The 25,706-nt window shown below is 32.4% G+C and overlaps 1 protein-coding gene across 1 annotated transcript in view; it reads right to left on the bottom strand.

Annotated features, from left to right (window-relative positions):
• Window positions 1–5,540: 5,540 nt before the first annotated feature.
• LOC129222131 (proteasome subunit alpha type-6-like) overlaps window positions 5,541–25,706 on the bottom strand; it is a 41,426-nt gene continuing 21,260 nt past the window's right edge. Inside the window, exons 4-7 of the mRNA XM_054856582.1 lie at window positions 22,797–22,952; window positions 13,742–13,920; window positions 8,470–8,564; window positions 5,541–5,679 (exon numbers count right to left, since the gene is read on the bottom strand). Of these exons, the coding sequence (XP_054712557.1) occupies window positions 5,622–5,679; window positions 8,470–8,564; window positions 13,742–13,920; window positions 22,797–22,952 (488 nt within the window). The 3' untranslated portion in view covers window positions 5,541–5,621. The remainder of the gene's footprint in view (window positions 5,680–8,469; window positions 8,565–13,741; window positions 13,921–22,796; window positions 22,953–25,706) is intronic.

Genomic DNA, 25,706 nt, shown 5'->3' with positions numbered 1-25,706 from the left:
TAATTTCTGTGTGATAGTGGGAAGACATTTTTTGAATAAAAAAAATAATCTTGCAACGATATATTCACACACGTACATACAACACACAACAGTGGTACAACTAGAAAATATTTTTAAGGGAGGGGCATAATAGGAAAAAAATATGAATTTGATTGATTTAATTTGCTCATCAAATCTCTCAATTTTGAAACTTGTAGTTTTTGTTGTCGTTGACGTGTGCCAGCTAGGCTAGCAATTTGGGGTGCGCTGCTTCTTTTCCAATTATACTGTAATTTGGTGTGAAGTCCAACTTTTGTAGTACACACATGCCATAAGGACCCGTTTATAGGGTAAACAACCATTCACGCAAAGAAAGGACAAGGACAGGAGAGAGAAAGTACGTCCATGCCCGAGCCGGGATTCGAACCCGGGACATTCCTCTCGCAGTCAGACTTCTCCGACCATTAGATAAGGCAGGCGGTACTTGTAGTTACTAAAACGCAATTTTAGACGGTCTTTGGTGATGTTAGGGGAAAGAACACTAGAAGGGGGGAAGTAGAATTTGGAAATTGTAGCCTTATAACGTGGTTATAGGCCATATTTATTGACGTTTGAGAAAAGGAATGGAGCTTCGAGACTCTCAACGATCAAATCAATAAGTCCTCCCCCCTCCAATTTTTCCGCATTGCAGTTCCAAAAAACGCAACTGTAGACAAAGCTTGAAGATTTTTATGGAAAGAGGTACTGGAACTCTCTCCTGAAATATTTTTCTAAATTGAAGTCTTAAAATCGGCTAGAACAAAAAAAATCTCTGTACGATCCGCAAATAATACGATGCAAAAAAAAAAATTAAATTTTGATTTTTATATACAATTTTAGCAACTAAATTAAAAACCCAAAGAAGTAATAACTTTTAAAGCATATTCAAAGCTAATATAAAAAATAATCTTAAAAATAATTATTTCCTCCCTAAATTGTCATTATAGTACGCTAATTACTTGAAGACAGAGTCAAGAAAGGAGCAAACTGTCTGCAAATAAAGGTTTCTTCCTTTACTGTATGTTAAATTTTACATAGCCTGAACCGTGTAAAAACATTCCAGCTTTGTAAAGTAAACAACATACAGATAGGAAAACGGTCTCATGCTGTAATAATGGCGAAACATGGTGTAAATATTGAGGTTCAATGCAAGGGGGAAAACACACATGCATACAAATAATCCGCTCCTCATTAATTTTACACTGTTTTAACAGATAATCTATGGATATACCCAGGAAAATACGGTACAGTTTTTTTTTTCAAGCACGTATGCACAAAAAAAAAGGAAAATAAATAAAATGTTTTAAATTAAGGGTCTGAAAAAAAGTGAGGGGGCCCGGGCCCCTCCCACAAACCGCCACTGCTTGGAGATAAAACTGTGTGTTCATCTTCCATTGTGGATTACAACCTATTCCGCGATTGTGATTGTAATCTTTATCAGTATTTCCCAAAAACATTCGTTATAAGAAATAAGTGTTTTTTTTTCTTCTGAAAGTACTAATAGTTAGATTACAACATGTGTATTAGTAATAATGTTTTTTTTAAACATAGGTAATTTTCATGGCATCACTTATTTACGAATAACGGCTAATATGACTGTATTAGTAGTTAGTTAGGCAACTGTTAATATTTAATGACTGTGCAGAGAGAAACTCAAAGATCAGTTTTTAGTGCCAATCTGGGGTTGTTAGCGGCTGGTAATGGAACTTTCTGAACCACACTTAAAATTTTATGAAATGGCACATAACCCCTCTTTTCTAAGAAATCAAAGCATTGTACTATATTTAGAGAAATTAGTGAATTTTTTTTAACATTAAAATAATACCTTTTCTCACAAAAAACATGATTTCAAACAGTAAAATCACTGAAAATATAATGAAGGAAAAAATAAACATTACTTCAAAAGCAGAAGAGGCTTTTTTTTTTCTTTTGGCCCCCCAATGGATACTTTTGATAAAGAAATGGCCTCAAATTTATTTTGAAAGTTCAAAAACACAGAATTTATAATTAGGTTAGGTTGGTAAAGATAATTTGAGTTAATGATTAGTTTTTTTCATTAAGTAATTACTTCTGACAATATAATGGCATTTAGCATTCTGCATTAAAATATTAGCATTATTCTCTGGAAGGAAAGTCAGGGTTCATACTCTATTTGCATAAAAAAATTCCATGACTTTTTCATGACTTCAATGAAAATTTTCATGACCTCGTTATACGAAGAGAATAGCACTATTTAATCTTAAACTTGGTAATATTTGGAAATGAGCATTAGCAAAACGTCTATATGAATGCCACAGCCTCATTGAAGCACTTACTCGTAATGTTAAAAATATAAGTGCACACTTAAAAAACTAAACTATTCTTATTTGTCTTCATCATATAAATTTAAGTAAAGTAAAAATGCAGTGAAGCAAATATGATAATGCTTAAATGTCTGATTTTTTTTTTTTTAAACAGGCAGAATGATATTGAATGGAACAAAGGTTGAATGAGTCATCACTAAGTTTCAATAAATTTGCTTCAAAAGTTACCTTTTAGTGTCAACAGTGCCTTTAATCATCCAGGTAACTTGACAGTATTTTGGTTCTTTGAAGTAAAGCCACATAGTTTAGTTCTTTATGTTTCTAAACCAGATCTTTTTTTGAAAAAAAACCATGCAGTAATGAATCAATCATCTGATTCAAAAGTATATTTGTTTTGTTTATAAATTTGCATATTTTCAAATGCATATAAATTAATAGGTTCAGAAATTCAAGAACACATTTAATTCCCGGACATTGAACGTAGCAGTGTGTCGTATGGATTAGTTTTGCGTGTAGTATGTTGGGCACTACTGTTTTAGAGCATTAGAATTCCTCTTTTTCTGTATTCTATCGCCTGACTTAAGATCTTTATTTTATAAAATATTCAACAAAAAAAATAAACTCTGATAAATTTAAAAATAAAGTCCTTACGAGTGATGGAATCGAACTCGCATGCAATTGAATTGCTTTTTTTTTTTTTTGAGTGTTCGTGGCAAAACTAAGAACGTGAAATTTTGCTACTACAGAATATGAAACATAAGAAGTATTGAAAATAACAGAAAATTCAAAATAAGTGATGTCCAGACAGTAAAATCACATCGCAAAAAATGGGAAGCGGCTGCAACAGAAGTGGATGCAATGAGATTTCAAAATTCAGATTTGATTTTTGGATCGTTGAATTTTTTACTTTTAATAGCTTTTATGTGCTATACTGTTAAATCACTCAAGATTTCTAATGCTCCTTTCATTACTGTTCCTTTCTCTTTGTTCAGGAAATTTTTCCATGACTTTCGATGAAAATGTCAATTTTCCATGACTTTTCCAGGTCTGAAATTCTGGTATTTTTTTTCCATGACTTTCCAGGATTTCCATGACCCGTACGAACCCTGGAAAGTTGTCCCATCTGTCTTTTCATCATAATACATTTTTATTAATAAAAGAAACCATCACCACTCGCAGAACTCAAACATTTTTGCAAACACATCTACCTTACTTTTGAGAAACCGTTTCTGCCAACAAATTTTATCTTTTACTGAATTCCTGGTCATTTATATATTAGGTTGGAAATCCCTTTGCAACTATAACAGCTAAGTCAATGTCATTGAGATGCCTTTTTGAAAATATTAGGTTATTCCCTAAAACTAAGCGAGTGAATGTTAAGTAATATTTTTGACGGCATGATGATATGTGCGCAATCAAAATTACGAATCTTTGAGATATTTTCAGAGCGGACTTAATTTGAATTCCCTTAAAATCTTTTCACAATTTCAGGAACACGTCTTCTCCCTTTCTCAAGGTGTGACATTATTTATAAAATAACAAGTGATTTTGTTCCAATAAAGTTTAATTTGTTAGGTAAGAATGTTAATGTATCAATTCGTAACATTTTTGTTTCCAGACTAGAGAACTGCAGGAGTATTTGGTAAAAAAGAATGCACAACTTCCTATTTTACTATTCATTTCAGTTCATGTAATCAAAAACTAAAAATCCTGAAATGATGGCAATAATTTACAGTCGGATCCCGACTTATACGAAGAATGCATTCCAAGACTGCTCACATTAGTTGAAATTTCATGTTGTGGAAAAGTGTTGCGTATATGATCTTTTTATTAACATACCCAATCAGTTTAGACAATACCTTTTAAACTGTTTTAGGCCATTTTTTAACTACCAACCGTTTCTTATATAAAGAGTTGAATTTTTACTGTATTTTTTAACAAATATTGTAACAATGCACAAAATCAATGGGAAAGAGAGACATAAAAATAAAACAGTACGATACGTACAGCATGTTATAATAATAAAGCACTGCACTATACAGTAGCTACTATAAGTTACATTTATAACTTAAAAATAGAAGATTATGATTTATGCTGCTTAATCTGATCGTCATTCTAATATATTTTTAAGTACAGTAGCTTTGCATTTACTTTTATGACGTTTACAACTATGGTAACACCCCTCTTTCACTGTCTCTATAATGTAGAATACAAGAGCAGATTCCAGTTTCATATTGTTCGCATTTTGCTTAAATATACTCTGCGAGCTTCATATTAAAACTAAGTTCTGGACTGAATTGCCTTTCCCCTCTTTGACTTTTAATTGTACATATGAACGATTCACTCCCCCCCCCCCATACCTAATTGTCGTGCTACCTTCGACCCACTTTCTAGTTGTTACAGAACATCAAAAATCTTTACCTTTTCTTAAATTGTCGCAAACTTTCGCTTTTTTGCATCCATCTTCAAACTTTAGATTAAACAGCGTGCCTTGGTGCCCCTATATTTCATCACCTTTCATATTTAGAATAAATAAAGGAAAAATATGAGGAGTGGTGATACATAAAACTAGGAAAGCTATGTTTATGGTGTTGTGTGTGGGAGCTTGCGCAGTCAGTGATGCTGAAAGGATGAAAGTACATTTACGAAGTCAATATTTAGTAGCCAATAACAAAACCGAAACTTAGAATCACTATTTCTTTCCAAATATTTTCATGTTGCGAGCAAACAATTCGCTTTAGCTCTAAAATTCATTGCTCTTGAAAAACTCGCGTTATAGCCATTCCGGATAAGTCGAATCGCGTTGTAGCAGGAGTTGACTGTACTGTCTTAATGTTAATGTGATAATTTACTTAGCTCACTGTTATGATAAATGAAAGGTTTAAGTCAAATTCTACACAAATTCATGCACTTTTCTTCTTAACACTAAAAAATGAAACGTATGTAAAAAGTAACCCATTTATTCAACTTGAACATACATTTAGCTTTTAAAACTTAACTTACAGTTTTTTTGTTAGTATGGTTACGATAAATAATATAATTTTTCAAAGAAATATAAATTATGTTTATGTCGTGACGGCAAGACCAGATCCACTCAACAAAGTTCACAGAAGGCCAGCCGAAGCATATTCAGGTTGCTTCTAGGAGGATAAGAGTTTAAATTAAAGAAGCAAATCAAGAAATTAAGTAAAACACGCATAAAAAAGATAATTTTCAGAGTTTTAAAAAAAGAATTTTTTTTTTATTTTAATAGATGACAAATATTCCATCTGAATGAAATTATGAACAGTTCATTTTGACTTAATCTTTTTCAGCTATAGTAGTCAAATGCACTTCAATTTCAGCTTCGGTCAATTTTCTGTAAGAAAAAAAACATTAAGGTCAGCATCAGATTTTTTTCTTTTTAAACACATCAAAACATAATACTGTTACACAGAAGCAGAGAGTGAACGATTTTTTGTTTAAACCTTAGAAACCCTATCCTATTACTAATTCTAAATTTCACTACATCTGATGGGAGGTTTTTTTGTCGATAAACCTTTCTTCCTTATATTGTTTTTGCCCCTAGGGTTTATTCTTACTTGAGCATTTATTCAAAATCTGTCTCCTTAATCTTCAACCTAAAGATTTAAATTTTTAGACACTTTTAAGTTAGTCGCTACGTTTTTATTAGTAGCCACTGTACTCCAGCCTATATTTTCTTAATTTTTATTTTTTTTCGATTTAACAATAACTTTTTCTAATCCCTTGACAATCGTTAAATCAGGGTTATACTGTACTTTTTAAAACCAATTACAGTCACACCCAAATTTATAGCTATAACATAACCAGGGGTCTGTCCAGGATTTTTCCACAGGATCCGTTTTTTGTGAAAAATCAAATAATTTTGTGAAAAATAAAATTTTGTAAATAATAAAAAATTTTTTTTTTTTTTTGTCAAAACAAAATTTTAGAATTTAGAGATGGCACAAACGGCATCAATTAAACTTAAAGTTGAGTGTTTTTCTCTTCTACGTCGAGAAATTCATTCTGGATTTTTTTTCTGATATTTGGCGGGGGGGGGGGGGGGCATCGCTCTTTCAAGTATCAATATTTATCTACCATTCTACATTATGTTAAATTATACTAGATATATTTCTGTACAGTACTTAAAATAATTGTAACAAAAATATAAATAAATAAAATAAAATTCAGAATAGGGTTCAGCATTCAACTTTTTGACCCAAGACACTCTTAAAACGCACAGAATTTCGTTTAAAACTTATAATTCCGTGATTTCAACAAAAATAAAAAGATATTTCAATTGTTTACCTCTTAACAAAGCGTAATAATCATCAAAATTTCGTAAAATCGGATTCCCATAGCGGATGCAAAGAGATCGCAATTCTCAAAGTGAAGGCATCAAAAGTATAAAAACGGCTTGAAATAGAAATGTTTTTGATAAAATTATTTTAAAATTGCATTTTAGAGTCCTATGATAAACATACCATTAATATCTGTGGACACAGTTGATCCAAAAAATAAAATAAACCATCTATTCAGCATTTTAATTTTTGACTCATAACAGAAAATGGAATTTTGCTTTAAAAACTTGAAATGAGAGTTCTAACAGAAATAAAGAGACTTTTCATTTATTTGAATCCTAATAAAGCGAAGTTAGCTTGAAAAAAGAACAAAATATGATTCTCATATCGGATGTTAAAAGATTGCATTTTTCAAAGTGTAGACATCAAAAGAAAAAAAAACGGTAATTAAAAGAGTTTATTTAAAGTTAATCATCCTTGTGTGTTAGCATCGAAAAATCAAAACCCATATAATTTTCTCCCAAAATAACAATTAAACATCGCACTACACCGTAAAAACGCAAATATTAACAAGCTGGCAAAATGACGAGAATATTTTCTAATCAAGTTATTATAAAGGTTCAACGCCAGAGGCTAAGTGGTGATAATTTTGAAATTGGTAACCCTATCTGAAGCGATCATATTTTTTCCTCATTCTTACTATTTATTCCTTTGCAGTTCTAAGTTCATTTCACAGATATATATTATTATTGTTTATTAAATCATGAGCGGAGAAAAGTGCTTACCAATGCCTTTTCGGAAAAGTTTACAACACCGCTGCTAATTAGCTGTGATAAAACAAACAACCATTATATTTATTTGGCAGTAGCAATTATTTATCGCTTGCAGGAGCATCGCAAGAAGTGCCGATTTTTTTTTTTTTTTTTCAAAATTAGCCGATTTTGTATAAGCTGATTCCTCCAATTTGACTTAAAAAAAGGTTCCAAAAATTATCGGTTTATACACAGAAATATGCGTTATTTTACTTTCAGATTTGCTCTTTCAATAAACAATTTGTGACAGATCCGATCTTGTTTATCAGAATTTTGTGAAGGGTCCGTTTTGTTTGATTGGGATTTTGTGAAAGGTCCGTTTTGGTTGAACGGATTTTTGTGAGGGGTCCGTTAACGGACCCAAATATCCTCTGGCCAGACCCCTGATAACAGCTTCAATTTCCCTTTTCTTTTTACGCGTATTATTAAATTTTTTTATAAAAAAATTTATTGCTCCCTTCAACTTAGCTATTGTTGCAAAATATAAATAAATTTGGATTAGGTGGCGCTGCTTAGCAGCATAAAATAAAGTTGATTTTGTATTTATCCAGTGCTCAGTTACATTTTTATTGTTGAAAATCCATGACTTTCTAGGGTAAAAAAATAATAAACAAAAAAAGACATGTTATTAGTTAGTGGAGAAGGAAAAGTAAATAGCTTAAGCTTTAGTGGAGAGGAAGGCTTAATTGATATTGCAAATCATCTCCCATTTTCAAAACTTACCTCTCTGTTGGGAAGGTGGATAATGCTATCACTATACATGCACTGGATGTCTGAGGAGTAGTTTACATTGCTATAAGTTTCCTCAATTAAGCTCGCACTCTACTTGCTATATGGTTAAAGCATTTGTATTAAGCCTGCTATTTTTAAGCACTTTTTCCCATTAGCACAAGAGTAAATCTCCTTTGCTTTCAACTCTTGAAACTTGTTGATAGTCTTACACAAACATGAGTAATGCATTAAAAATGGGAGAAAAAAATTAATATTTCAAACACTTAATTGAAACTTTAAACCTTATTAATAATATAATACCTGAATTTGGGTTCACTTTTTGAAACAATACCAACTTCAATTTCTGACGGCTTAAAATCAGCTGATAGCACTGTGGATAAGGCAGATATGGCCAGCTGTAATGCAAAAATTTAAGGATTATTTTTTTTTAATTATAAACAAGTTTTTAAAAAAGGCAGCCATAGTAATTTTAAATTTTACAAAAGGTATACATTAAAAATTCATTTTTTACTTGAAATGAAATAGGAGTCATCAGCATTTTTACTATATGATGAACCACTGTTACATTCATACGAAAAACGGAACATAACAGCTCAGATTTATGACCAAATGCTGTTTGACATTACCAACAATAAAATCTGTGCCATTTGTTGTTAGAGTGTTGGAATTTCAGCAATCTTTCTTTGAAAATATCACAAAGATTTATTAGCATCACATACAAACAGTTTAAAAAAAAAAGCAAATTATATTTAGATGCAGGGTGCAGTGAATTCACTTCGCCTCAAATCATGAGAAGGAATAGTGCTACCAAGGAAACTGGTTTGCAAAACCCTCTTTTTTTTTTAACCTGCTATCATGCAGTGAATGATGTCACAAGCATAATTTCCAGAAGGCATATTCAAAAGAATGAAGAAATTGACTCCTAAACAAAGAACAAAACAATATAAGAGCATAGAGAATGAAATCATTTCTTCAACAGTGGAAGCCTCTCTGTTTGTTCTAGGAATATAATTGGGATGTTATAAGAAATATTTTGTTGACTTGCCTTAACAAGCAGAATTTAAACTAAGCCGACCATGAGTTCTTGATAGTCCTAGAGGTTACACTGAACCCTTGATAATCAAAGTTCAAATATCTTTTTCCTTTAAAAGTAGGAGAAATATCTCTGGTGGCCCAAGATTGGATATTAAATGTAGAGGCCGGAGATCTGGCTTGTCTGTCATGTGTCATTGGAAATGAGAAATATCCTCACCAGCGCAAAAGAAAGTCTATGTTCACTATGAGTGTGTTTTAAAAATCAATTTTGAGGTTCATCTTTACTAATATTATAAAGAGAGAGGGCGGATTTTTGTGTGTTTATATGTTCGAGGTAATCTCCGGAACCACTGCACCTATTTGAAAAATTCTTTCACTACATGAAAGGTGCTTTCTTACTGAGTAACATAGGCTATAATTCGAAAAAAATCCGATAAATAGTTCATTTTTTATTCAAATTTAGGTCCAAATTTCACGTAAATTGCCTATTATAGGCTATTAAAGGGGTGAAAAATTACTTGCACATATTAATATTATATGCTGAAATTTAGGCAATACTTTCTTCATTAAATCTATCAATAAAAAGTGAAGGAATTGTCCCAGTTTCCTTTTTGACAGCATTGGAAAAAGCGAAATTTTTTAACTCCAGATCTCTCTCGACCTTTGGTCGAAAAAATTAGCTTCTATCTTCAAAGGAAAAAAAGTTACAAGCGTTTTTAAATCAATTTCAAAATATGCCATCTTGATTCAGGTTGTCAATTATTTTATTTTCGCGTTTCCATGGTTACGCTTTTTGAATCCATTGTTTATTTCCTTATTTTGCATTTCCTAAAACTTATTTTACTTCATGTTTCCATGGTTACGCTTTTAAAATCCATCTTTCGCATTTTAATTTCTTAAAAGTATTTTAATATCTGTCGTCATTGTTCGGGTATGGTAATTTTGCATGGTGTTTTGTTTCTTTTATTTAAGTTATTCTTTAAATTATTAAGTTATTCTTTTAATTAATTGTTGAATATATGTCACTGGACACAATTTTTGTTCTCAAGGCAAAGCTGGGCAACCCAGCTCTTAATATATGAAGAATTGAAAGCTACTGTTACTGTGATTTTATGCCTTTTTGTTTGTTTGGCGAAACATTTATTATTCCAAAGAAAAAACATCCGCTTCACTCGCAAAAGGGCTGGGTTTCAGTAGCGTGGTCGCTTGGCACGTTAGGCGCTGAGCAGTTCAGTCTAGGATTATTGTTTTAAGGCAACCGTTTAATGTAATTCATTGTTTTGGCGATTTGTTTAGAAAGAAAAGAAACTTTTGATTTGTTTTTATCCGAGTGAAATGTACGATATTTTCTTTTTTTTTCTGACAATGATTTTTGAATGTTCAACGGGATGTTTTTTTGCTTTTTGTTAGACGGATGGATTACGATAGCGTGGTTGCTGGGCAAGTTTGGAGATAAACAATAGAGCTGCGGAATTATTTTTACATTTGAACAATATTATTTGATGTCTTTTTTTGTTTATTTGGCGAAATATTTTAAATTGCAGAAAAAACCGCTTCACTCGCTAAATAGAGTTTTAAAGCAACTGTAAATTTAATTTAATAATTTGACGAAGAGTTTTAAATTCCAAAGAAACTTAGAGGTTTTTTTTTTTTTTTTGAAAAGGTGTACGAGGTGTGGCTAGAAAAAAACCGAACTGATGCTATAAAAATTTTTTATTTTCCATTATTTACAATTTGATATTATCTCCTTCAATGTACTCTCCTCCTCGGTCTATACACCGCTCCATACGAATTTTCCACTGTTGATAGCAATGCTGCAGATCATTTTCGGTAAGTCCATACATTACTTCCGTCGCTTTTTCTTTTACTGCTTCAACACTCTCAAATCTAGTTCCTTTCAAAGCTGACTTGACTTTAGGGAAAAGAAAAAAATCACAGGGGCCCAAATCAGGTGAGTAGGGTGGATGGTCTAAGATGGGAATGTTGTGATTGGCTAAAAACGTCTTCACTGACAACGCATTGTGAGCTGCGGCATTTCATGTGATTCAAACTTTCATGAAGAATCTGCCTAACACTTTCCTTGTCAATTCCTGTCAACTCAGACATTGCTCTGATTGTTAAACGGCGATCTTCTCGAACAAGTTTACCGATTTTTTCAATGTTTGCATCAGTTTTTGCTGACAATGGTCTGCCAGTGCGAGTGTCATCACTTGTGCCTTCGCGGCCATCTTTAAATCGTTTAAACCACTCAAACACTTGTGTTCGCGATAAACAATCATCGCCGTAAACTTGTTGCAACATTACAAACATTTCACTTGCACATTTTCCAAGTTTGAAAAGAAATTTGGTGTTAACACGCTGTTCTTTCTGTACGCTCAACATTTTTCCGACGTACAGACAAAACGTCAACTACTTAGAACAGACGCCACGGGCAGACTGAGTGCAGGAGGCAGATGAAACTCGAGCAGTAGGCGGAGCAAGAGCCACGTGACAGGTCAGGCGACTTTCAGCCTTATTGCATTCGTTTTATTGTTTCACCTGTGCTAGTTCGGTTTTTTTCTAGCCGCACCTCGTATACGTATTTTATACAAAGAAAAACAATCATTTCACATCAGAGGAGGAGGGGGCCTCAATTTTTTTATTCAACAGACTTCCATTAAATTTTTAACACGGGCATCGCTGTGCGGGTACTGCTAGTACAAGATAATCAGGTTGTTCAAAACATGTCCATGCCGCACTAATGTCAGCAGTCAACTTCAAGTTCAGTTACCAATACAGTTTGATGCTTGTTACAACGATCCCTGGCGTTCGAACAAGATCGGTCGCTATAACGAGTGATCGTTATAATGTATTGCATGTTATTAAGCCCTTTCTTAAAATGCATGAATAATTTCTGTTATGCTTTCTTTTAAAAGAGAATAAAGAAACTAACAAAATGATTTTTAAAACATTTTATTAGTTTCTTTCTCTTTTTAAACATTTTATGCTACAATTTTAAAAGTGTTCCGCTTTTTTTTGACTTTTTCAAAAAATATAATTTGCAATGTGTCTACCATTTGTGCGCAGTTTTCATTATTTCTTTTACCTTATACCAACAAATAATTGTTTTCAAAGGTATTTTTTTATCTTAAGAAACATAAAATGTTCAAATATTAATTTTCAAATAGTTAGTCTTGAGGATAATACAAAAATTTAAACTTATTTTTGGACGTTATATGGGAACAAATGGTTACGTTTGGACACTCTAATAGGCAGTAAAATAACATTGCATTTATGGAATAGGAAATGGGACTCCATGCATTGGTCACTATAACGGAAGGGTCGGAGTAATAGGAAGTCGTTCTATAGAGTGTTGACTTATTACAATATTCAATTACTTTCAAGTAAGAAACATAAGAATATTCCACTCAATTTTGCATCAGATTTTTAAAATTCATATACTTATTGCTATCTGTTAACATTTGAAAACTTACTATTACAATTTTCTAGTTAATATCTTTCCTTGTGTAAATGCAAAAATATTTTATTGAGATTTCTTACGTTAAATAATAAATAACTTGGTAGTTTTTGCTATTACTCTTTTTATGCAATGTAGTAAATGGATAAAACTATCACAACTGCATAATAGTTACATTTACAGGTACATCAACTTTTACAGCCTCATTTATTACCACTTCATTCAAATGCGGCCTCTAGTCGTAAAAGGGTTCTCCACCTTTGCTCTAGGTAATCAAGTCTAGATAGTAGACTTTGAACTATAAATTCTGAAAGAAGTTGGAATCACGTAACAAAATTAGAGCTTTAGAACAAAAACTACAGTATTTAAATTAAGCTCTATGCAAATGCTGTCAAAATTACTTAGTTACAGTAGACTCCCGATTATCCGTGAGCGGTTTATCCGCGGGGCGGATTATCCGCGAATCAATCAACAATCACGAGCATGTATTTTCGCAGTAAAAAGCGAATACCAGTGGCTGTTTTTTTTTTTTTTTGAAAAATTGTACATTTACACTCAGTTGTTTTTGCTTGATTGATTGATTTGATTTAATTTTATTATTATTATTATTATTATTGTGCGTTCTTCATCGTACATACACTTGTTTGTTATTGATGTTAAGTGCGGTTGTGCAAAAATACAAAACATTTGTACTGTACTCTATATATATTTTCACTGTTTGCAGAAAGTGATATGCATCAATACAGTTAAGAATTTGAGATAGGACAATTTTTACCTGATTTGTCCCCCATTTTAGTCTTTTTGCGGTTATCCGCGATTTTTATTATCCGCGGCACTTGTGCCACCCAATTCCGCGGATAATCGGGAGTTTACTGTATATATTTTCAACAAAGATTTCTTCTTTCTTTTTTTGAAAATTTCAATCATTTAAAAGCAAGAATAACTTTTAAATGCAAAGGAAGATACTATGAAGAATCAAATATCTAATTACAAAATCAAATTAAAAAAAAGATTTTTAAAAATTAAACAGACAACTTTAACAAACATAAAATGGATTGACTATAATCAACTAGCAATCACCTGAACTGCTTCATCATGCTCATAGACAGATTTCTTCTTAAACTTTTTCTCTAAGTAACTGTTAGCCTCAGTTTGTTTAACACCAACACTAGTTGCTCGATAACCACAGTAATATCCAGCTGGATCTGCTTTATATAGCAAAGGACCACGTTCATCATCATAAGCAATCAACATCATGCCTAAGAAATTAAATAATATTATTTGAAAAAGCTTATAAACAATAATTACAGAACCCCAATCATGATGATGACTAGGAAATGAATGCTGCTTTTTCGATTATACTCACAACAGGGTATACACTAGGGTGCTTTGTTTTGTAATTTTTTTTCCTTTTTTCTTCCCAGAGCAAAATGTAATCCCACCAAAAACATTCTGTAAAAAACTAGCCAAGTCTCAATGGAGCTGCTTGTTTATCTCTAAAAAGTAATGAAATCTAGACAAAGTCATGATAAGTCTAAGATACCTTACTGCGATTTCTTTATTATTATAGTTAATGTTGTGTGACTTGGCCGTTAAACATTCTTTATACGTTAGTGGGTACAAGCGAGACCAACGTGATAAAAGGCCAAACAACTCCTTTCCCCCCGCTTTGTTGCGTCAGCAGTTGTCGATCTTAGAGCGCGGAATTTGAAAGTAGATCAGTAAGCAGTTTCGCTTGTTGAGTGCTATGTGAAATTAGCTGTTCGAAATTTCGGATACACATTTTGGATATACTATTTTCGAAAATGCCTCATCCTTGCTGTGTTCCTGGATGCCGAGGCAACTATAAAAAAGATGGAATTCCAGTAAGTGTCTTCAGTTTCCCCAAAGATGAAGAAATGAAGAGAAAATGGATTAGAGCTATTAGAAGGGATAATTTCGAAGCCACGAAACATAGCAAGGTACGTACATTAATTTAACTTTTCATTTTATGAACAATTCAAAACGCTGATTTAATACTATTTTTTAATAATTTAAATACTGCTGTGTATTAAGGAATTTTGTTTATTCTTTCATTACTCAGGTTTGTGAACAACACTTTCTGCAAAGTGATTTCAGAAAACCTCGTCAGCATACGATGAAAAAACTGGGCGTCTTATTGAAGTGAATTTAAAAGTTCACAGGTAAATACTTTTCTCATACTATTTAGAGGCTTTCCCTAAACACATTTATTCCCTAACTACAAAAACAATTTTCAAGGGTTGTTTTTGAAAATAATCATTGTCATTACAAACACAGGTTTCGTTTCTAATATGTTTTATGCTAATATGTAACTTCAGCATGTTACTTTTCATATTTGAAACAAATAATTTATGACTTTATATTTGTCTTTTTATTATGTAAATGCATTTATCCGAACTGAATATTCCAGGAAAACAATAAACAAGTCAACATTTTCTGCACTGCAAATATACATGTTGCTATTAAAAGCTATAGTATTGATATTCTGCTATTATGAAACAAGTTTATCCAAACATAGTCATGGTGCATTAGTCATGGTGTTAAAAAAAAAAAAAAAAACTCCAAATTTTTATTTTGTTCTAAACTAATTCTTGAGTAAAAGCAATATAGAGTGAAAATCTGTTACACACACAGAAAGAGGGATCTATATTGTTTTACCTGTTGAAGTTAAGATGGTATAATGCAGTGTAGTTAAATTTAGAGCAATACATTTTAAAAATGCAAAATTAATTTATAAATTAAAATCAACTGATTTTAATTAAGGATTTTGTTTAAAAAAATCACTTAATTCAAATCAATTGATTTGGACCAATGATTTTTTTTAATCCCTTGATTTAAATCTTGATTTTAATCACGATTTAAATCAAGCTGATTTAAATCAACGAACCCTGTTTCTAAGTTCTGCATGTTTAGTTGAAAACTCGATTTACTAAAAGAATCAGGAAGGACATGTTTTTCTAATTCACCCATCCCAGATAATACCCATTTAAGTAGGAAAAATAGATCTCAGTGTTGTAGCTAAGACAAGAAAATTAGCGACTCGGCATTCTTTGATAAACCTTCTGATACAGCATACTCGTATCTATTCTGCTTAATAAATGGAACAGAAAAACAGCTTTTATTCCTGCCAAAATTTGTTTTTCTTCCTTCTTTTTATAAACCCGAATAAGATCCCCTCTTCTTCTTAGAGGAGTGTATGATACAAGTATTATCTAGCATTTGGGTATTTACTTAGTATGATCACGTGCCGGTTCATAGATTATTTCTTGATTTGGTGTTTTTTTAATAAAAACAATTAATCAGTACATTGTGAATATTGCGCAATTTTGTCATTGTTTGAAGGAAATTTTCCTATTCTGTCTCAAGCAGTGCAAAAGTTTGAAAAGAGGAAGTGGGGGGGGGGAGATGCTGTCTTCGAAACATGTTTTTTTTAAACTAAAAATAATGCTAATATTATGCAAATTGCACCCTTTCTTCAGGTGAGTTCCTCCAGACATTTTTTCCCAACTACAGCACTGCAAGTAAGATTATTCATAAAAGCTGGTTGTGTATGTAAATTTTTTTAAAAAAAAACTATGAATTTGTTTTTTACTTTAGACAAATGTTGTCTTTAAATTTTATAATATGTTAATATAAGTTGCTGTTTAGTTAAATGCATTCATAACTTCTGGACTTACAAAAGGGGCCTCTTGAGTAGCCGATACACAACAATTCTTTGGCACATGCTTTATGCTTGTTTGCTATGCTTAAAAGCGCCAAAAACGTCTTGGATTTTTTTAGATTTTTTTTTTTTTTTTTTGAATTCCTTGGATTTTTTCTTTTTAAGCCTGCAACTGTAACATAAACTAGATCTTCATAAGGGGCTGTCCATGAACGATGTCACACTTGTTTTAAACAAATTTACCCCTCATCGTTTGCCACCTGTAACGCTGTTTTACATGAGCATATTGCTATAAGAATGCGTGATGTCATATTCCTTGTTATGCCTTCTCTCCTCTTTGTCACAAACTGGCACAATTTTATGAACCCCCTCCCCTCAAAGTGTTCTATCATTTATGGACAGCCCCTAAAGTGAAAAACACATGTTGAAATGAAAATTTCAAATGCATTTTTTTTTCTTTTTGATAAAGGGTGCGTAGAAATGAAGCAATAAAATAAATTGCTGTTATTTCTTACGAATCAAAACGTGTATACAATTTTAAAAGAATTTTCGCTTATTAAGCTGTTTTTTGTGATGCAACTCATAAATAAATTTAAGATTATTATTGTTATAGAAAGTGATATAAACTGCGTTCAAAATTGAATCTCAGTTTATTCATTTCTTCAAACATAGGTTATTTCCCACTGCTGTGCCTTCGTTGCTTCCTAATTTACCACAGTACTTTTCTTCACTACCTTCCGTTTCGAGAGAATTTTCGGAAAGCAGATCCAAAAGAAAAGAGATGGAACATATTGAACTTGCCATGGAGGAGAGCGTAAAATCTAAACAAGACTATGATTTAGAGAGACAGTTCTCAGACATTGTTGAATTTAAAAACAAATTGCATATGTTTACAGACAATGATTGGACTGTTTTAGAAAAAGAAGATTCTGTTGCATTTTTAATTATTTCTTTGCAGGCTACTCCCGTAGTAAAATGCTCTGTTGTCATGCACGAAAACTGCATGGTGAAAATTTTTCTCAAAGATACGGAGCTAAAGTCGTTAAAAACATATTCTTTCCCGCAAATCTTTAATAATGTTAATTGCATTATTGATATTTTAAATGAATTAAAAGTTTTAGATTCACCTTCTTGCCAAAATAATAAATTAAAAATTAATATAATAAATGATTTAATGAAAACATTTGTTGGGCTTCCAGATGTTAATGGCGAAATGATTTCCTTTCTTATTGATCAGCTGTCCTACCTTAATCATGACAAACTTGGACATAGGTTCTCCTCAGACATGATTGTATTTTCTTCTTTATTGTACACAATATCTCCAAGTGCATATAAATTTTTGCGACAAAGTGGAAATATTGTTTTACCGCATCCTAATACAATTAGAAATATTTGTTTAAAGTACAATGTTACTCCACAAGTTGAGCAATTAAATACTAATTTTTTGCACTATGTTAAAAATAAGTTTAAATTTTTAGAAGAAAAGGATAAAACAGTTTTAGTAATGCTTGATGAAGTTCATGTCCAGGAATATTTTGATTACAAAGGTGGTAATATTGTGGGAATGTCCTATGATGCAAATGTTGCATCAAGTGCACATGTTTTCATGATAAAAAGTCTTTTATCGAAGTATAAAGATGTTGTCCATGTTCTTCCAGTCAGCAGCATAGACGGAGAAACACTTCATGAAATCCTTAAAAAAATCATTATTGGTTTAGAAAATATAGGTTTTTTTGTCATATGTTTAAGTACCGATAATAATGCTATCAATCGAAAAGCGGTTTCATTCTTCTCAAACCCCCCTTCAATTGTACACAAATATCCACATCCAGTTGATCCCACTAGACCATTACTTTTTTTAGTCGATACTGTTCACTTATTAAAAGGTGCAAGAAACAACTGGTTGAACCAGAAAAATTGCGGAAAATGTTTTTTTTTTTATCCAAAATTTGGTTTATCGTCTATTGACGATTTTGAATTTAAAACAGCATCTTTTGATGCTTTAAAAAGGTTGCACGAGCTTGAATGCAATAATCTTCTAAAATATGGATTTCGACTAAGCTTGAAAGCACTTGCTCCAACTAGCATGGAGAAGCAAAATGTCAAGTTAGTACTGCAGATTTTTAATGAATTTGTTTCGCATGGCTTAATTGAACTGGGGCCTTTACATAACATTTTACATCATCAAGACACGGCAGAGTTCATCAAAATTATTAGTACTTGGTGGCAGATAGTAAATGCAAAAACAACTAGCATAGGATTTCATTTAAGAAATGAATATCAATTGCCATTAACTCAAAATGGCAAAAGTATGGAATATTTGAAAGAGTTTTTAAGTTGGCTTGAAGCTTGGGAATCCATGAACTGTGACACATGGATGTTTACCAAGGAAACACATGCTGCTTTTAAATTAACCACTAAGAAAATTATTGAAATTGTAAATTACTGTACCACAAATTTGGGTTTTAAATGTATTCTTCCAGGAAAATTACAAACCGATGATTTAGAGAGTAGATTTGGTTGCTATAGGCAACTGGCTGGGGGTCAGTACCATATTTCTACCAGACGGCTGTTTGAATGTGAAAAAAAATTAAGAATGAAATCAATAATGCAACTGAAAATCCCAAGTAAAGCTTTTGGGACAATATCAATAATAAATTTGGATTTAGAAAGGGATTGCAAAGAAAAAAATATCAGAGATCCGGAAAATCTTTCTGCAAATTTTGATGTGCAAGTTATGCCCGATGATGTTTCAAAAATAGAGCCCCTTCTACCTATAATAGTATATTTAGCAGGTTATTGTGCCTCAAGGGTAATAAAGCAAAATAATAATTGTAATGATTGCAAATATTTACATTTGCAGGAAAAAGAACTAGTTTTGGCTGATGCTGATGCTGAAGCATATCAGTTTACAAAAAATCTAGATCGAGGAGGGTTATTATTTCCAAAAAAGCATGTGGTAAATTCGGTTATTTATAACTATATTGTTCTTGAAAAGTTATGCCAAGATTACGAGTCGGAATTCCTAAAAGAGTTTAGTCAACGGAACGTTGCTGTAACTTTAACACAAGATTGCTTAATGGAGCACAATTTATTAGGTAATGAAGAAAGTTGTCAGAATGGCCATTCAATGGAGTTATTTTTGAAAAAGGTGATTTGGTCATCAACTAACGCCCTTTTAAACAATTTCACCAAAGTCAAAAATGATGAAATATTAAAGGCCCAAAAAAATAAAAGATCACTTTAAGATCTTCTGTTTTTAAGAGTACCCACCGAGGAGGAGGAGGAGGCGGGGGGGGGGGGGGGGGGGGGGTCACGATCTCATAACATAACTATGCTATTGAAATTTTTAGAGGTAGGTGGAAGATGCTTTCAGCGGTATTTTTCTCTTCCTGGAGAGTTTTAGCAGTTAGCAAGGGGGGGGGGAGGGGGTGCTCATCTCTTTTGGGGAATGGGCGTCCAATTATGTTTTTTGAAAGCATTTATTTGCTCATAAATTTTATGCAAGCAACAATCTAGTGTTACGTAAATTTGATGTATCTCTTATATTATAGATTAATATCTTATGAAACACGTTGCAGTCATGTTTCCGTTTATTTCATTTCAAAAATTTAGTTTTATTTTAAACATTTTATTTTCAGTTTATTAATACATTTTTTGTTTCAATATTGTTATTAAATAGAAGCTCATTTACTTATTTAAATAATTTTTAAGATTTACTGTTTTAGTGCAATATACTACAAATAAAATTCACGGTATACTTTAGAATGTAATTACTTTTTAATATGTTTTCAAATGAAAGATGAAATGTTTTTCATTCACGACTTCGTTTTAACATAATTGTAAAATAAAAACTTGTTTACTTGTTTAAATACTTTTTGAGATTTGAATGTTTTAATGTAAAATATTATGAATAAAATTCAGTGTATTTTTGAATGCTTCATGATTAGTTCCTTTTTGTTTTCAAATGGCAAATCAGAACTTTTAATGCGACCAAAATAATAGAAGATGATTCAATAACCAAATTTTTCAATAAGAGCAAAATAATAGGAGCGCGCTCTCCGAAAATCATTTTGGATCGACTAACGATGACGTCATATGCAAGTTGGATGGCCTTCCTATCTCGAAGGCCTCGGTACAAGTCAATTTTGTTTACACGTTTTCAAAGTGGCAATTTTCCATCGTCAATGGGTAGCGGTTCAGGCAAAAGATTGATGCAATGGTGTCATGGAGCACCTGGTTTTGTACCCTTGTGTACCTTTTAATGGCCAAGTCACACAACATTAACTATAATGATAAAGAAATCGCAGTAAGAAACCTTAGACTTGTCATGACTTTGTCTAGATTTCATTACTTTTTAGCGATAAACAAGCAGCTCCATCGAGACTTGACTAGTTTTTTACAGAGTGTTTTTGGTGGGATTTCACTTCTTTTTGTAGAAACATTTAATTTGTGTAATGTTCGAGTAGACTAAAGTTAGGATAGATTAAATTAGAAGATGTGTCCCACTACACTGGACTTTTGCAATGACAGTCGATTTTTTTATGTACCAATAGTAAAAGGGGGCATTAAAATATCTCTAATACAGCTGAGACCAGCTGAGGGTTCTTCATTAGATACTTCAGACTTTCGATTTTTGACATCAAATGAAGCGGCCCACCAAGTTGAATATTTTTTTTAAAGGCGGTATGTCGATCTCTAATAGTTTGGTTGGGCTCTTGTGTTTTGTAATCAGGGTCACTCCAGATTTTCGATTAGCCTAGTTTTTATAGTTTTCCCTTTATGTGGCCATTAAACCCTAACTCTGTACCAAATTTCACCTCTCTGAATTTATGGGAAGTACTAGTTCTATTTTGATGATCATGAGTGAGTGTCATAAATGCATAAATGCTGCACTTTGCTTTCGTTTAACTTCAGAACTAAAGAGCTACAGACTTGAAATTTCGGATTTTAAATATGCGATTATAGCTTACTGGATGATAAAAAATTTCTGCGTTTTGGTCTCATCAGAAGGTTCTCAAATAGGGGCCTGAAAATTCGATGAAATGGTTCCAGTAAAGGATGGTGCAACAGTGTTTGCATCGCGCTCGACTTGGCGGGGGCACTTCCGTGCCCCCCGATATCAGACTCAAGTGGCCGATTCCCATGGACATCATAGACATAAATCTTTTTTTATTCAAATATCTTTTCTGAGAAGCAAGGCCTCAAAATTTGAAATGATGAGCAAGAACACTAAACCTCATTACTTACCGTAGTTTTGGGTAGCTAAGCCTCCCTATCGTATCAGCCGCACGTGCAATAACTTACCAACTAAAAACAAAAGTTCATCGGATAAGTCGCCTAATCGTGTAGGCCGCAGAAGAGCGTATCAAAACATGGCACCCCACCCCCTCTATATATATATCTCTCTCTATATATACATTGATGTGATCATTTATTATAGTTAGAACGAAACTGTAACAAGTGACTACACTTGTTGATAGATAGAAATGGAGAAAACTTCCTGCAAAAAAAAAAAAAAAAAAAGATAGGAAAACGCTTTGGTTACGCAAAAACTAGTGTTTCCAGACGACATCTAATTTTGGTTGGGTGAGAAGTTTTCAAATCATCGTGTTATACTTAGCAGTTCACGAAAAAATTTTTAACTTTTATCAATTGATTTTTTTTTTTAAATTTATCATTGAGACATTTTAAAACATTACTCAGACTATAGGGACTATCAGACAAGCTAGCGACTTCTCCATTTTTCAGCCTTGTGAAACGTATGGTACCATCACGAATCTGGCAACACTGGAAAGAACAACAACAGAGAACAGAGGTAAAATCGGCAAACTAACGCAGGTTTAAGGGAGTGGGAAATTAATTTAATGAGAAATCTGTTTCATGGTGCAATTTCAGAGCTCTACTAGCGTTTTTAATGAATTTTAACACTGCTGCTCGATTGGTCGAACATGAGAAACACTAAGAAAGAAGGATGGGAGGAAAATTTCTTCAGATACGCCGCAGCTGTTAAATTTCAACTTTGCAACAGGTATAAGCCGCGGCTTATCTACCCGAAATTACGGTATTAAAATTAAACACAAAATAAGTTAATCGAAAGTAACATATATCAAAGTAACTTCCAACTGCCAAAAACATCAACATATTTGCAAGATGTAAAAGGATTGAAATCTCAAACACAGGAAGTAATTTTTCACAATGCAGCAAATTGACTGCTTGTTCAGAAAATTATATTGATGAAACATTTTTGAAAAATTTTAAGCACAACCCACTGATTTTTAGAAGAATTCAAGCACTAAGAAACTTTTTCAGGATACAAAAACTTTTATAAGGTTTTCAAGCACTTGAAAATAGACTTTTTTTTTTTCAAGGGCGCACCAACCCAGTCTTCGAATGAAATATTCTTCGTTCCTATGTTGTTATAAGATAAGACACATGAATAAAACAACTTACTACATCCTAATGGCCTCATTTCAGCATTCTGAGTGTAGATTTGTGAAATATCTGCAATTCTTTTGCACAGCATATCCACAGGTATAGTATAACCATAACGATATTGCCAGTTAGCAGCTTCATATCTGGCTCTTTGAACTTGAGATTGCCCATCAGCTACAAATAACAATGAATAATAATTACCTCGGGAAATCTAACTGAATTATCGAATAACGTTAAAAGAAACTCCTTTTTACACTTTGTTTCAATTTCAATACAATGAAATTTTTATTTATTTTAGTGCTTTGTTTTTAGATCCGAGAATAATAGCTTAAGGGTCCTTTCACAGTATTTTGCATAAATGAAGAGTTTGCAACATGACTTTTTTTTGCCATACTGATTTAAATTACTGTTCGATTAGCATAAAATTTTATTTTGAGTTAGTGTTACAAACACACAAACTCAAAATAAACAATGTGCTAATCAAAAAGTAAATTAAATAGTTATAACAAAATAGTGTCATGTTGCGGAATCCATGTTTGGACAAAAGGCTATGAAATGGCCCATAAGCGATCAACCTGTATTTTTTTAAACAATTCAGCCACACCCTTTCCTTTTCTTTAAAAGCAAATAAGTAAACAATATTATAGGAGATAATATACATAGAAAATTTACTGCCATTTCTTTCACCTTATTTTTAAAAATTTTAATCATCAAAATTATTATGCACAATAATTTCTCATTCTCCAGAAATATTATAGTGCATTTTGGCAAATATTTAATAGCATAACTTTTTTGCTCTTCAATGCAAGATGTGGCTTAAATGAATCATACCACTCATCAGGGTTGGTATAATATCGTTTTTTTTTAAACCAGGTTTTTTTGGTTTAAACCGAGTTTATTTGGTTTTTATTACTATTTGTAAAAAAAAAAAAAAACTATTTTATTTTGGTAAAATCATGAAGATTTTATGAGTTAATTGTTTGTTAAGGAATGTTTAATATTTATATTTGTACCTAATTTCTTCATAATTAATTAAATAATTAAGAGTAAAATCTTGTAATTTCATTTCCTCATACTTAAAGATTTCTATTGGAGAATATTGTTTGAAAATCTAACACTTATAAAAAATACAACATGTAAATGGGTCTTGGTATAAGTAGTCAAAGCAATAATTTACTGTGATAGTTCCGACATTATTAATTACAAATAACCAAAAATAAATTTTTGAAAACTAATTTCCTCATAATCATAGCTATTAACTGTTAATAAAAAAAATAAATAAAATTATTCTTAAACATGAAAAGTATTCTGCAGTATCTACAGCAAAATCCTTCTAATACGGACACTAACAGGACAAAAAATTTTGTCCGCAATGGAGAGGTGTCCGCAGGATAGGGGTTTAATAATGTTATTTGCATTGGAACTGAGGAATTAAAAATTGTCCGCATAAGAGGGGTGTTGCCTTTGAGGGGTGTCCGTTAGGAGGGGTTTACTGTACAAATGAATCTGATGTACATTATACAACTTTAAAAAGCAAAAGATCAACGCATATTTTGCTCACATTTTAAAAAGTTACAAATCATGTGATTTATTTACCTAATGATCAGTGACAACAATAGAAACAGGACAAATAGGTTTTAAGAAAATCATTATGTTTTCCATTATAGACATTATTTCTCCTGGTTTAATGCATTTAACAATACAAAATTTTTGTCAAAGAAAAAAAAGTCATTTTAATTAAAAGACTCAGTACAAACCTTAATGAAAATACCCTTTTAACATATTTTAATAATGAAGACTGTCATAAAAATTAATGTTTATTGATTTTTCCAACATTCATACATGAGACTTTTGAAAGGTGAAAATTTGGCATTAATTTTTTTATATATAAAAGCAGAGAATTTCACATGAATGTTTCTTGTTTTCATAATTTTGTACATTTTCTTTTCTTACTCTGACTGCATCGTCTATCAGGGATGCAAAAAGTGTGCAGGTATAAGCTCAATTTTATGCCTACTCTACGTGTTCTTGGACTTTTTTTTTGAGCAATCACGATTGCTTATTGTTCTCATTTGACCTTGATGTTACGCTGATTTTATTTTCCCCCCACCTCCCTTTGCAGCACTCCTGCCCACCGTCCGCTGCAGGAGCTGCTCCTCTGGTCGAGCACTGTCCCAAAGAATCTGCTTCTTCTGGTCGGTGGTGTCCATGTCCGCACACAAACGCACGCTCATACACATACGCCTACGTGCATACTCACAGGTTTACACACACACACACAACAATGCACATGCATACTTGCCAACCTTCGAGGAATAAAAAAAAAGGAGATAACACTAGAGCTATATAGATGATTCACCGGCGACATATCTTCGCAACAGAATTATTAAATTATGCTTTTAACCCATTCCTTGCCCCGGCCGATACAGGATCGGCCGCGCAGTTTATGTTAAAACTGCCCCGGCCGATTCAGGCTCGTCGCAAGAAAATGGTTCCTAACTGCCTTCGTCGAACCTGTGTCGTCACAGCGTTTCTAGCAGTTTTTGCTTCGGCCGAATATGTGTCTGCGATCCTTCCAGGGGCAGAACCCTGTTATTGCGCTTCTCTGTTGGATTCTGGTGCTTTAAGGGGAGCGGTAATCAAGCTCTTTTCCTTAGTCGAAAGGGATATAATTTATAGTATTTCAAGAAACTGTTGCTGTAATTTATTTTATTTTACTAAGATATTAACCTTTCAAGTACTCTTGGATGGGATACGTATAATGCTTTAAATATTCAGGCAATACATTTTTATCTTTTCGTGGAAGCTTTGTTTCTTAGCATTCTGGCATTTGAGCTCATAATGAACAAGTGTGAAAATGTTTCCTTACTCATTTTACCAATATTTCTATGCTTGAATAAAGCAAAGAAACAGAAATATTTTTTTCTT

This window comes from Uloborus diversus, chromosome 5 (genome assembly GCF_026930045.1).
Source record: "Uloborus diversus isolate 005 chromosome 5, Udiv.v.3.1, whole genome shotgun sequence".
NCBI lineage: Eukaryota > Metazoa > Arthropoda > Arachnida > Araneae > Uloboridae > Uloborus > Uloborus diversus.
Note: the sequence above shows the minus strand (reverse complement) of the source record. Positions and strands in the feature narration are given on the sequence as shown.